At 38.4% G+C, this 13217-nt stretch overlaps 1 protein-coding gene across 1 annotated transcript in view; it reads right to left on the reverse strand.

Annotated features, from left to right (window-relative positions):
• The window catches only part of CLTCL1 (clathrin, heavy chain-like 1), a 116544-nt gene that overhangs the window by 69904 nt on the left and 33423 nt on the right, over positions 1 to 13217 (reverse strand). The window contains exons 6-9 of the mRNA XM_012734280.1: positions 3443 to 3616; positions 2115 to 2312; positions 890 to 1090; positions 637 to 789 (exon numbers count right to left, since the gene is read on the reverse strand). Coding sequence (XP_012589734.1) covers positions 637 to 789; positions 890 to 1090; positions 2115 to 2312; positions 3443 to 3616 — 726 coding nt within the window. The remainder of the gene's footprint in view (positions 1 to 636; positions 790 to 889; positions 1091 to 2114; positions 2313 to 3442; positions 3617 to 13217) is intronic.

The raw sequence follows: 13217 nt of genomic DNA on the forward strand, positions 1-13217 counted from the left end.
GATTTGGTGATGGGAAACCCGTGGGGATTACAATTGAGATGAAAAAAAAAATGTGCAAAATGATGTAAAAATAAACTTTTTAATAAAAAAAAAAACTTGAGTACTAAGAATAAAAAATCTCCCTATCCTTTGTTTAAACTTATATTTACAAAGTAATGAAGAGCAAATTAACATGTATGTACCATTCCTCTGCCAAAAACAAGATCCAACTAAATGTACCAAAAATTCCACTTATATAGAGGAGTAATTAACTGCACAAACAGCCCAGACCACAAAGTAGTCGCCCCAACAAGTGAGAAAGTTCTGATCAAAATCTAGCACGGGGGCCACTGAACCATGGGAACAAGGTCTAGAAATCTACAAAAACATCAAATTGTAGAGGACTCTAAGGGGAGAAAGATTAACGGAAGGAAACAAGCAAGATAAAACTATAGGAAAGTCCCAACTAGAAAGGAAATGGGGGGGGGGATTAAATATAAGATAGGAAAATACGTATGGAAAACATGCTAACAGCAACACTGGTAAAATTTCACACTAGAGTACTTACATAGAAGGAAAATTTATAAATACAGATATCAGCAAGCACCCACCTTTAAACTCATCATTTGTGAATTTAAGTAACTAAGAATGAATTACCTTTTTGGCATAGAGCACAATTTTCTGAAATTGACCTGTTTCTGCAAAACAATGGGTAGCTTTGCTTGGCACATCTGCCCGAAGGTATATAGTCAGAGCCAGTGTAGGGTCAATAGTTTTGACCAAATCTCCAAGCTCTTCTGAACACTCCAGCTGTGGCATGCCAAAGGGATAAGGTAAAGTTAGAACCTGAAGAGCAGGAAGCCCATGGTCTAGTTTTCAAGTCACGCTGTGATGCTACAAGTGTTTGTACCTTATCTTCTTTCAGCCATTTTTCTAAAAGTTGCTTACGCCCCTGCTGAAGGACTGGACGGCAAAGTTCTAAAGATTCAAGTTTATTGAGCTGACCCTTGTCAAGCAGGATTCCAAAGTACTGGAGCAAAGGAGAAGCCTCCCCAGGTTGAACGGGTATATTCTGGAACTTACGAACTGTCTCACTGGTACGAAGGATTCCCTAATAATAAAATGGAAATGCAGGTTGTTGTTTTGTAATACCTTCAGTTAACATGCTTATATATATATATACACGTATATATATTTACACACATATATATACACATATATATTTTTTATAATAGTTTATTTTTACATCATTTTGTACATTTTTTTTTTCATCTCAATTGTAATCCCCGTTAACATGCCTGTATTTTTAAAAAATGCCTGCTGATGGAAATTCTACACTAAATTGTCAGGTACAAAAACTCCTCTATCAAGGCAAGGCAATGACTTCTACCATCAACAATAATAACCAGTACCATGGGATTCTTCTGGTTAGGGTCTTCCTTCTCCCATATAAAAATGCAATGAGAATTAGGCTTCTTATTCTGTCTTGCAATAGCTAGACTCTAGAATTACTACATTCTAATTCAAAATATACAAAATTCCAGATGAACACTATGTTTGTTCAAAGCATCACTTGGAAGACAGAAAAAATGCTTTCAAGGAGAATCAACTTGAGGACCATGAATGTACTCAGGAAAAGATCCAGCCCTAGGACAATTTATCCTAATGTAACAAATAAAAGAAAATGAATACATGGTACTGTTACAAACTGGAAGAGTAGAGAAAGTCCAGTGTAGGAATTTGACTACACAAAATAGGATACAACATGTATTACATACCCACATATTTATGAGATTAAAAGATGAGTAAGAAATATGTATACATATAGACAAGAACTGGAAGATAATGAAAAAGCATATCCTTACAGCAAGATTATGCTTCTCCCTCTCTCCTTCTAAAGAAAGCCAACTAGGGACACTGCACTGAGCATAAATATAAAAGATACCTAAGAGAGAATCCTTGTCTATTTGCAGCAGAAGTTTGCACTTTTTGTTTGTTTGCATTACTGTTATGCCATTGGTGCAAAGTCCTAAGGCTAGAAACAACCAAAAAAATATTGATACTCCAACATCAATAGTGCAATGCTTAAAATTTGTTATTTCACTCAGAAAGTTACAGTGTTCAGGTATTATTACCTTTGGTGCAGATGCTGCTACTTTGGCGGCTTCAGCATAACTCTGCTGTGCAAACAGGGTACTGAATTTCCTTAGAAATAACTCCTCTGCTCCAGTAAGATTACTACGAATAGCCAACCGCACAGCAAGGTCTGGATTCTGAAGTACATTGGCTATATAATTCACAATTTTATCTTCCTCAACACAAACTGATAGAACCTAGAAGGACCCAACAAATAAGACTGAATCAGGTTAGAATAGTGCCCTACACATACACACTATTTAAGAAAAGTATACTACTTTCACTGTACTATCAGCAAAACTCCAAAGTATATGCTATGTATATCTGGCCCTAATAGTGATGGAATGAAAAGGGGACAAATACCCAATGGTAACTGTTGGCAGAGCTCTTGCATGACCTTGACTGGCATCTGCGCTTGGATACTGAAAGGCACATGAAAGCACATGCGCCTTGGGGAAACACTCTCGAGTGCCAGCTCTGAGCTCCAAAAATGTGAGAAAATAGGTCATGCGAGCAAGCAGCCACATCTGAGAAAAGTAGTAAAAGAGTTTATCAAGAGAAGTGTCTGGGTGTGTGCGAGGGCACGGCCATCTGGGGCTGGACACAGTGTTCCAAGATTTAGAACACCAGTTATAGAGTTAGAATAAGTCAATATGCTATTGTCACTTCTTGAGACTGTCTAGACAGATTAAGGCAATATGTTATTGTTTCAGCTTGTTGATGTAGAGTATATTAAAAGCACTGCTGCACTGCAAAATAAAGATTCACTGCATGCTGGACATAGCAGTCATCCCTCTGGTTTGTCCTTCACAGGTGCGCCCCAGGTCCTGAACCCACTAGAGGTCCACAGGTAACATAGTAGAACATCATGGCATTGACACAACAATTCTAGTTAATTGTATAAAGTACTATAAAAATATCTTGTGAGAAAGATGTGCAGTTACATGGATATTGACTATGATGCACTCAGGATGACAAACTATGTCAAAAGGACTTGTTTGAGCATAATCTTCTTTTAACTTTGCTTGAAAAGATAACCTAGGGGTCATGATATCTACCTAGCATGTGCATGGCCCGGTGATTTTATTGGCATATGCTAAAACTGCTGCTAAGCCATGCAGGAAGGAAGCTGCTCTTGTCTCAGAACTGACCTTGTATTAGTAATGGTGGTGAGAGGTAAGGTGATGAAATAGGAGAAGCAGGAAACAAAACAGGGGTGTAAGGTTAATAACTAGAGCTAACTTTACCTGAATTATTTCCTGCAAGAAAAAAGTTAAACTCCTGCCCCTCAGTCCCCAGTGGAAAAGTGGCATGAAACCTCAAATACCTGTCCCTTTGTGGTGACACCAATAATTCCAGAGGTAGGTTCATATGGGGTCGTTACAAAGATTGTATCAGCACTAATACGGTTCATGTAGATGCATGTGCCAGATTCCAGGTCGTACATATGAAGATAGCCATACTTTGTAATCAAGTAAATAATACCATGTTTCATTCCGATCTATAAGATAGAGAATAACAGATAGGAAAGTAAGGAGAAATAAAACAGACAAAAGAGTTCACAACCGATGAAAGAAGATTCTTGACCTTTTTTAGACCAAAATAGCACTGATAATATCACTAGTAAGAATAATACATGCCTGAAATATGGAGCCCAAGTGGATTCTAGTTATACCCCATTGAAAACTAGCTTTAAAGCTAGTATTTTGCCTGAAATAGAGATTAGAGAAAATCAGGCTAGTCCATATACCCTTCACCAAGTTTCTTACCAAATCCTTTAAAGTAAAGCAAGCTTCCGTATTCATAAAGCAAAAGAATATTCTAGATAAATACCTCAAAAATTATGTGCACATTCCAAATTATCTTATTAATCTTTGATTTTGTTATGTGCCATTAATTCTTACAGGAAAGTAATTAACATACAGGAAATCCTGGAAGATTAGAAAGAGAATGAATTTGCAAAATCAGACCATTACAAAACTTACCAGCAATTTTAAAAGTATGATGTTAAGAAAGTTAGTTTGAGATTTTTCAAAAGTGGGCCTGTGGCTCTCCCTGGTGGCGCAACCGATTCAGATGCAGCACTGCAAGCTAGCCACAGCCACTTCAGTGCAAGTTCGATCCCTGGCCCCAGAGGTGATCCATATGGCATAGCAGAACTCTCCTGACCTGCTCACTGCTCCCTTCAGCAGTGTACTTCCTTGATCTGCATATCCTGCGCCCCACTCTATCTAGTGAAGCCACTCACTGCCCCTGCACCTCTGGCTTATACCCCACTTCTATATGCATAAATAAATACATGTTAAAAAAAAAGTGGGCCTTTATTGCTGTAAACTTCCCACATAGTACTGCTTCTAAAGCATCCTATAAGGTCTGGTAGTTTATCTCTCCATTTTCACTCATCTCTAGATTCTTTTTGATCTCTTCTTTGATTTCTTCCTTGACCCAAGAGTTGTTCAGAAACATTTTGTTTAGTCTTCATATGTTTTGTTTTATTCTGGGATTCTTCCTGTGATTAATTTCTAGTTTTATAGCATTGTGGTCTGTGAAGATGCTTGATATAGGTTCTATTTTAACATTTTTTAAATAATTTATTTTTTTAAAGATTTATTTATTTATGCATACAAGAACTGGGGTACAGGACAGAGGTGTGGGGGGTGAGAGAGACTTCTCCAGAGACAAGAGTGGGGAGCAGAACAGGCAGATCGACAAAGTACACTGCTGAGAGGAGCTGAGGGGGAAGCAGGAAAGGTCTCCTGCACCATGTGGGTCACCTCCCTACCCAGGGATTGAGCTGCAGTGGCTGCAACTAGCTTCATGGTGCTACACTTTAACCAGTTGTGCCACTAGGGAGGCCCTATTTTCACATATTTTATGAGATGCATTTCATATTCTCACATATGCTCTATTCTTGAGGATGTTCCACATGCACTAGAGGAAAAACTGAATCATTTCTTTGAAATGGAAATTCTTTAAAATGTTCAATAAATCCACCAGTTCTACCAATTCACTTAAGACCTTTATTTCTTTTTTCTTAAAGATTTATTTATTTATGCATATAAGACATGGGGTACTGACCAGAGGTATGGAGGGTGAAAGGATTTACCAGAGAGGAACAGAACAGGTGGGTAGACTGAAATACACTGCTGAGAGGAGCAGTGGGCGAGACAGGAGAGGTCTGTTGTGCCAGTGGGTCAGCTCCCAGGCAGGGGATCGAACTCATGTTGCAGTGTCTATGGACAGCTTCATGGAACTGTGTCCTAACCCCTTGCACCACCAGGGAGGCCCTTAAGGCCTTTATGTCTTGTTAATTTTCAGATTGTGATCTATCCCTTTGTTTCAGTAGTGTATTGAGGAATCTGAAGATATATTTCTGTTAATATGTTCATAAGATGCTTCATCTAATGAGGTGCTCCTGTATTAGGTGCATAAATATTAGTGTAGTTTCTTTGTGAATTGTTCCCTTATCAGTATATGGTATCTATCTTTGTCCCTGACTACCTTTGATAATTGAAAGTCTAGACTACTGAAATGAAAATAGCAAGCAGTTTCTCCTGTTCTCATTTGAGTTATTAGCATGTAGGACCTTATGCCAGCATATTAATTTTGTTTTGCTTTGATCTTTGGTTTTAAATGGGTCTCTTGTAACCTATTCATGTCTGAAATTTTTTACACACATTGTTAGTTTATATGTTCATGATGGAGAATTCAGGTTATTCCCCTTAGGGTAACTATTGAGATGAACTGTGTATCAGTCCACTTGTTGATTTCCAATTGTATTTTTCTTTTTACCTTTGTTTGTCTCTGCTCCTTCTGAATGGCTTTCCTTAGAATTCTATCAACTGTGCTTTTCTTTCTTTCTTTTTTTTTTTCAACTGTGCTTTTTCATCTGTGGTCTTTTTCTGGATGTTTTTGGCTAGTGTTTGCCAAGGGAGCTTTACTTTTTAAATTCCTGTCTTAAGTTCTTTATGAGTTGGTGTCTGGTCTCCAACATTTTCCTCTACAAGTCCTGCCCATTTCTTCTTCCCCAGTTAGTGTTTTTTCTTTCTGGTACTTTGTGTTGCTGTTGTCATTCTGCTCACAAATTTGTGTTTCAGTCTTTCTTTTCTTTAACATTCCCTGTAGGGCAGGTCTGGTGGTGGTTAACTTCCTTAGCTTCAATTTGTCTGGGAAAACCTTTATTTCACCTTCACACTTGCATGATAATTTTGCAGGAGAGAGTATTTTTGTTTGGCAGGTTTTGTCTTTTAGGATTGTGAACACTCTCCAGGTTCCTCCCTGGTGGCACAGCAGGTTAAAGCACAGCACTAAAGATTGTGAACACTCTGTTCCACTCTTCGTGCTTGCAGAATGTCTGTGTTGAAGTCTGGGGAAATCCTAATTTGGAGGCTTTGGGAATTTTGTTTGCTGTTGCTTTGCACAATTTTTTTTTCTTTAACTTTGGTTTTTGCCATGATGTGCCTTTTTGCATCTAAAAATGAGGGTGTTTGCTTTGTTTCCTGGAAAGCCATATTTAGTTTTGGGAATTTCTCAGTTATTATTTCTATAATTCTATTCCTGTTATGAACAGGGTTTCTGCTCCCATTTCTTTCCCTTTCCCTCCTGGGATCCTGATTATTCTTAAATTTTCTCTTCTAAATGAGTCTGATATTTCTTGTAGAGTTTCTTCATTCTTCCTTTGTCTTTGTTTCTTTCCCTTTTTCTAAATGGGTGATTTTGTTCATTTGAGACCCCTGAATCTGAAATTTTTTCTTCTGTCAGTCTAATTCTATTTAAAGTGTTTTCTAACTTAGAGCAATCTCTCTTTGTGATACTTTTATATATTTAATTTCTTTGGTGAAGAACTCTCTTACCTCCTAGATCTCCTTTCTTTAAATATATATATATATTATACCTTTTTTCACAATGCTTTTTTTTTTCACAGGTATGGTCCCCATACAATATCCACCACCAATTCAACTGTATGCCAACACCATAGTTCCTTTTGCTCTTCCCTCCCTCCTTTTGATCCCTTTCCCTCCCCCTTCCCTGCAGAGTATCTCTGATTTATAGTTGTCTGTTTATTTTTGTTTTGTTATGGTCATGTTTCCCCTAATGTCTTATTTGGTTCCCCTATATTTCTCTTATAAGCTAAATCACCTGTTATTTTTCTTTTTCCTTCTAACTAATTTCACTGAGCATAATCCCTTCCAGGTCCATCCATGTTTCTGTGAATGGCATTCGTTTCTTTTTTGATTGCTACATAGTACTCCATTGTGTATATATACCACATCTTCTTGACAGATCTCCTTTCTAAGTTCTTGTGCCCATTTCTTTGATTTACCTTTTAGTAGCTCATTTAACTTTTTAAAAAAGATTTATTTATGTATGTACACAGAACTGCGGTTGCAGGCCAGAGGCACAGGGGTGGTGAGAGAATTCACCAGAGACAGAGTGGGAAGCAGAACAGACAGATCGACGAAGTACACTGCTGAGGGGAGCAGAGGGCGGGTTAGGAGAGGTCTGCCATACCATGTGGGTCAACTCTGGGACGAGGATCAAACTAGCACTGAAGTAGCTGGCTTGCTTGCAGTGCTGTACTTCAACCTGCTGCGCCACCAGGAAAGGCCCCTCATTTAACATTTTAAATGTTGCTTTGAAGTCTCTAATAGATCCTCTACTCTATATCTTTTATATTTTTCTCATGACTTCTGTTCTTATTTTACTTTCCATCTTCTATTCAGATGTTCCTAGCTATTGAGGTATGTGTTGACTTATTTGCTGTCTCTGTGTATGTGTGTTTGGGGTGCTGGAGATTTTGTTTGTTTCTCCCTCAGTTGATCTTGGTGTGAGATGGTGAGAAGAGGAAATCTGGGGCTTTATTACTCAATCAAAGTTTGAGATGAAGTTGGTTGCACTACCTCCTGCTTCCTTTATTCCATTTCTTACATTTTCTTAACTTCTCACCCTACCTCCCTGCTGCTCCTTTCTGCAGAGTCATGATCTATGATGCTAGAGTCTCTCCGTGGGAAAAGCTTGGTTTGGACCTCCAAGTTCCCAACTGGGACTAATTTGCATTTGGCTGACTGGCTGTATAGTCACAGTATGGCAGGCAAACGTGGACTTGTCACTGTGGTTGCTAACTATGGCCAAGACAGCCCAGCCCCTGCCCTCTCTGCAGCTTCTGCAGGGTTGCAATATCTGTGTGCTGTTTGTTTAATTTCCCAAGTGAATTTGTGAGTTATCTCAAGTCCTTCTATTTGCTATGTGGTTTTTTTTATGGTGACTGGCCTGGGATAGACTGACTTTTCTTTGATCTCTTTTGGGTAGTGGGAGGGGAAGGGTCGGCCTTTCAGTGCCCTGCAGACCCATTTGCAGAGTTCCCAATTTCCTGGGTCTGTGCCTGCAGAGATTCCACTACCATGGGAATGATTTTTCACCTACTTGCATGTCAGCACAGTTTTACAGGCAGTTTCACAGAGTCCTGGGCTGTTCCTGCTGCGCTCAGATGGTTTACCCCCAGTCCAGTCATGCTCCTATTTATTTCTTCCTGTTCCTTTTCAGCAGCCACCAACCTTAATGATCTTTGTGGGAAAGTACTCTATAGGATGGATGACTATTTTCTTTTTAGTTGTTTTTAAGGGAAAAGGTGATAACAACCTCTCCTTTCTGCTAAATTGTGTGTTTGTTTTTAATGGCTTATAACGAGGATATATAACATCTTTTAATGCAATCTTCTATATGTGGGAAACTATTTTTAATTTTTTAATGATAAATCCAGAGATTCTCAAAATGGCCACACGAGTTTACAATCCTATAAACAATGTACCTTTTTCTCCATACCTTTTCTAACATTGTTGTTAGGGATCATTTTAATATGTGCCATTCTCACTGACATGAAATAATCTTGTTGTTTTGACCAGTACCTTCCTTATTAAAAGTGATAGTGAAAATGTTTCCATATGTCTATTGTCTCTCTAGATATCCTCTTGTTGAACTGTATATTCAGATTTGCAATACCTATTTTTTTATTATTAAATTGAGTAAGATTTTTTGTATATATTGGGATATTAACCCCTTGACATTGTATATGAATATATTTTCTCCCATTCAGAAGAATGTCTTTTTTTTTCTCTAAAGATTTATTTATGCATACAGAACTGGGGTACAGGCTAGAGGTACAGGGGCGATGAGAGGATTCCCTAGAGATGAAGTAAAGAGCAGAACAGGTAGACCTACTGAAATACACTGCTGAGGGAGCCTTGGGTGAGACAGGAGAGGTCTGCTGCACCATGTGGGTCACCTCCCTGGCCGGGGATTGAACTCATGCTGCAGTGGCTGCAATAGCTTCATAGTGCTATGCTTTAACCCATTGAGCCACCAGGGAGGGCTAGAATGTCTTTTTAAACAACTCTTTTCTTTCACTGTGTAAATACTGTTTTGTTTGTTTGTTTGTTTGTTTTAGGTAAACCCAGTGGTTTATTTTTGCTTTTATTTCTCTCGCCACTGGAATCAATTTTCTAAAGACATCTTTACCACTGACTTCATGAAAGGCATTGTCACTGTTTTCTTGTATATATCTAATTTTTGCATATCTTCTAAGCCTTTAATCCACTTTGAGTTAACTTTTGTGCATGAAGTTAGAAAATAATCCAATTTCATTCTTTCATATAGGCTGTCCTGTTTTCCCAGCACCATTTGCTGGGAAACACCCTTTCTCCATTGAATGGGCCTGGATCCATTATATCAAAGTAAACATTGATATATGTGTAGGCTTATTTCTGAGATTCCAATTCTGTTACATTGATCCATTTTCTATTTTTACTCCAAAACTATATTGATTGACTTATTATTTCTAGTATGGTTTAATGTCAGGTAATGTAATGCCTCCATTTCTCTCACCTTCTCTAAGATTAAATTAGCTTACTACTGAAGGCCTTTTATGGCCCTGTATGTATTTTAATATTTTTAGTTCTATTTCCTTAAAGAATATTAGCATTTTAATGGAGACTGCATTAAATCTACATATTGTATTTGGTAGATATTTTGATTAGATAGATTATACATCTCCCCATCCATGAACATGAATGGCTATCTCTTTATTTTTGCCATATGGTTTTCGTTGTATAAGTTTTTCATCTCCTTTGTTAGGTTAATTCCTAAGTATTTGATTATTTGAATGGAATTAAGTTCTTAATTCTTCTCCCTCTCATTCATTAATTGTAAAAGATATTTGTACGTTGACTTTATAACCTTTCACTTTGTTGTTTTCCTTTATTGTACCTAAGGAATTTTAGTGTTTTCTAACTACAGTATCTTATCTGCAAATATGATAGGTGCACAGAGGGCACGTGCAAGCCTTCATGTTCCAGTTTAAGTTGTAACTTAAAGGGAATCTTACACAATGGCAGGAAACTCAGGAGCTGGAACCACCCATTCACCCTGAAATCCCTCCTGACACAAGCTATGCAAACCTCTGTCATCAGACACGGTACGGATGGAGGGGAATTGCTCTGAAAAATCAGACTTTCCACTGCTAACTTATGTTATGACCTCTCTTTTTTGTATAATCCTAATAGCAAAATATTCTGAGCAACTTTCAGCTTACAATTGGGTTGCCTCAGCGCATAAGGCCTGCCTGCCCTGACAAGCAAGCACTGCACCAGGGTGAGAAATTCCCCTGAAGTCAAAAGTGACCTGACTACTGGCTGATCAATAAAAGCAAAACTGCTGTTTCTGCAAAGTCTCTCTCACTGCCAGATGGAGGAAAACCAAAACCTTATCATTCTACTATCTCACCTAGCCTTCCATTCAGCTTCTAAAGAATTACTCAAACTTCCTACTGTCTGGCCTTTAGAGGTGGAAATTCATCCAGGTAGCCTGTTTTAAAACTAGCTAGGTTTTTTACCTTCTACATACACCTCAAAGCAATCCACAAGTCTTCTGGCTAGTCTTTCAGGATTCTACTATCTAGTCTTTAGATAAGGAAATTCACCTATGTCTCCTATTCAGAGCAAATTATGCTTTCTACTGTCTAGATCTCAAGGAAACTCACTTAAAACCTTTTAGCAAGTTTCTTCAAAGAACTTTTCTGAAACTTGATTTGCAAGAAATTTCCTCTTCCTGCCTCCCAGGATGTATCAGGTAGAAAAAACCATCAAGTAATAGATAAGGTTTAAGGGCCTTTATTTTTATCAATCTTCACTATAGTAATATTAGTCTTAAACTTTGTGCACCTATGTACCTGTTTTTAACCTTGATTGATTTTAGAATGTTATAATCTCAAGTAAAGGTCAAAATGACCCCAGACTATTCTTAGAAAAAAGGTGATTTGTGATCTCAACCCCTTTCGTATGCTAATGTCATCCCCTGCCTGCTTGAAATGTATAAAATAAACCTCTGCTGAAGGCAGAGCAGGAAGACTTGCACCCAACTTGGACTCCCATGTCTTCCTCACGCCTGCTCCTCTCCCCCCTCTTGGAATCTCCGCACGCTGACACCTTCCCATCTTAGGGTCCTGCCTGTGTTGCCTCCAGACACTCCAAAAGTTGGAGCTGGTCTCCAACACCCTCCCTGTCACAGCCTTTTTAGCAGCAGCTTACTGTTCCTATTCAATTTCTTCAGTATCTATTTAAGTAGAGAGATCATGAATTCCCATGGGTGTTCATGAGAGATGGTGCCAAGCATGCAAAGAACATCGGGGACCAGCATCTACCACATGAGACCCACTGAGTGAGCTCCCTATTGTTGCAGGTGACAGCAATGTCCATATAGCACAGAGAAGAGTCTGTTACACACAGCAATGGTGGGAAATTTAACACAGAACTCCTCTGTGAGAGACTGATCATCAGCTCTGTGAATCAAAGTTTTGGTTTCTGGAAAGCTACCTGGATCTGGTTAGGGAATATTCCCAGGAGTGAAACAGCCAGCAACAAAAGTAGCTTCAGAGGCAGCTTCCTAGCCAGTATTCCTGGATGATATAACACTGACATTAGCCTGATTTTCAGTGGCAACAATAGCACAAGATGCCAGTAGGAGTTTCTCTCAGGTTCTCTTCAAATAAATGCCATCATTTTTTCTCTTGTTGATGTATTGTTCCATTTGGATCAAGACAGATGCCACCTCAGTGGGTTCCTGCTCCAAGGAATTTGAAGACATCCCCCTCCATTTACAGACATCAAGGACCCTAGATATTTGTAAGTTTCCCTTTAAATTACAACTTAAACCTGGAACAATGCTGTATGGATCCTTCTCCGGGTAAGTGTGGAAAGGCTGATGAGCCAAACTTTTACTGTCCTCCAGGTTGTAAAATGTAAGTGTTTGTTACCTAGGTTTGTTTTGTTGTTACCCTACAGTAGGCCCTTTAGAACTTTTTCAACTTCAGCTTGGTTTTGATGCTTAATTTTTGTTTTTCAAAAAAGTTTATGTTCCCTTTATCTTGAGTTATCATCTGGCAAGATAAATTACTCTAGATTGGCTAACATAAGAGGTAAAAGACCTATACAAAGAAAATTACAAAACACTATTAAAAGAAAATCAAGAAGACACCCTGAACTGGAAAGATATTCCCTGCTTATGGATTGGGAGAATTAACATCATCAAAATGGCCATCCTGCCAAAAGCAATATACAGATTTAATGCCATCCCAATAAAAATCTCAATGACATTCTTCAAAGGAATAGAAAAAATATTGATGAGACTCATATGGAACAACAAAAGAGCTCGAATAGCCAAAACTCTCATGACTAAGAAGAAAAATGGAGGCATTACAATCCCAAACTTCAAGCTATACTACAAAGTCATAATAATCAAAACTGCATGGTACTGGAACAAGAACAGACCTACAGACCAGTGGATTCAGATAGAAAACCCAGATATAAACCCACAGGTTTATGGACAGCTAATCTTTGACAAAGGAGCAAAGAAGACACAATGGAGCAAAACAAGTTTGTTCAGCAAATGGTGCTGGGAAAACTGGGAAGCTACATGCAAAAACAAAACAAAACAAAACAAAACAAAACAAAAACAAAACTAGATCACTACCTCACTCCATTCACAAAAATCAACTCGAAGTGGATTAAAGACCTAGACATAAGAACAGAAACCATAAAATACCTGGAAGC

The sequence above is a fragment of the Condylura cristata genome, unplaced genomic scaffold (assembly GCF_000260355.1).
Source record: "Condylura cristata isolate star-nosed mole 26May11 unplaced genomic scaffold, ConCri1.0 scaffold00051, whole genome shotgun sequence".
Classification (NCBI taxonomy): domain Eukaryota; kingdom Metazoa; phylum Chordata; class Mammalia; order Eulipotyphla; family Talpidae; genus Condylura; species Condylura cristata.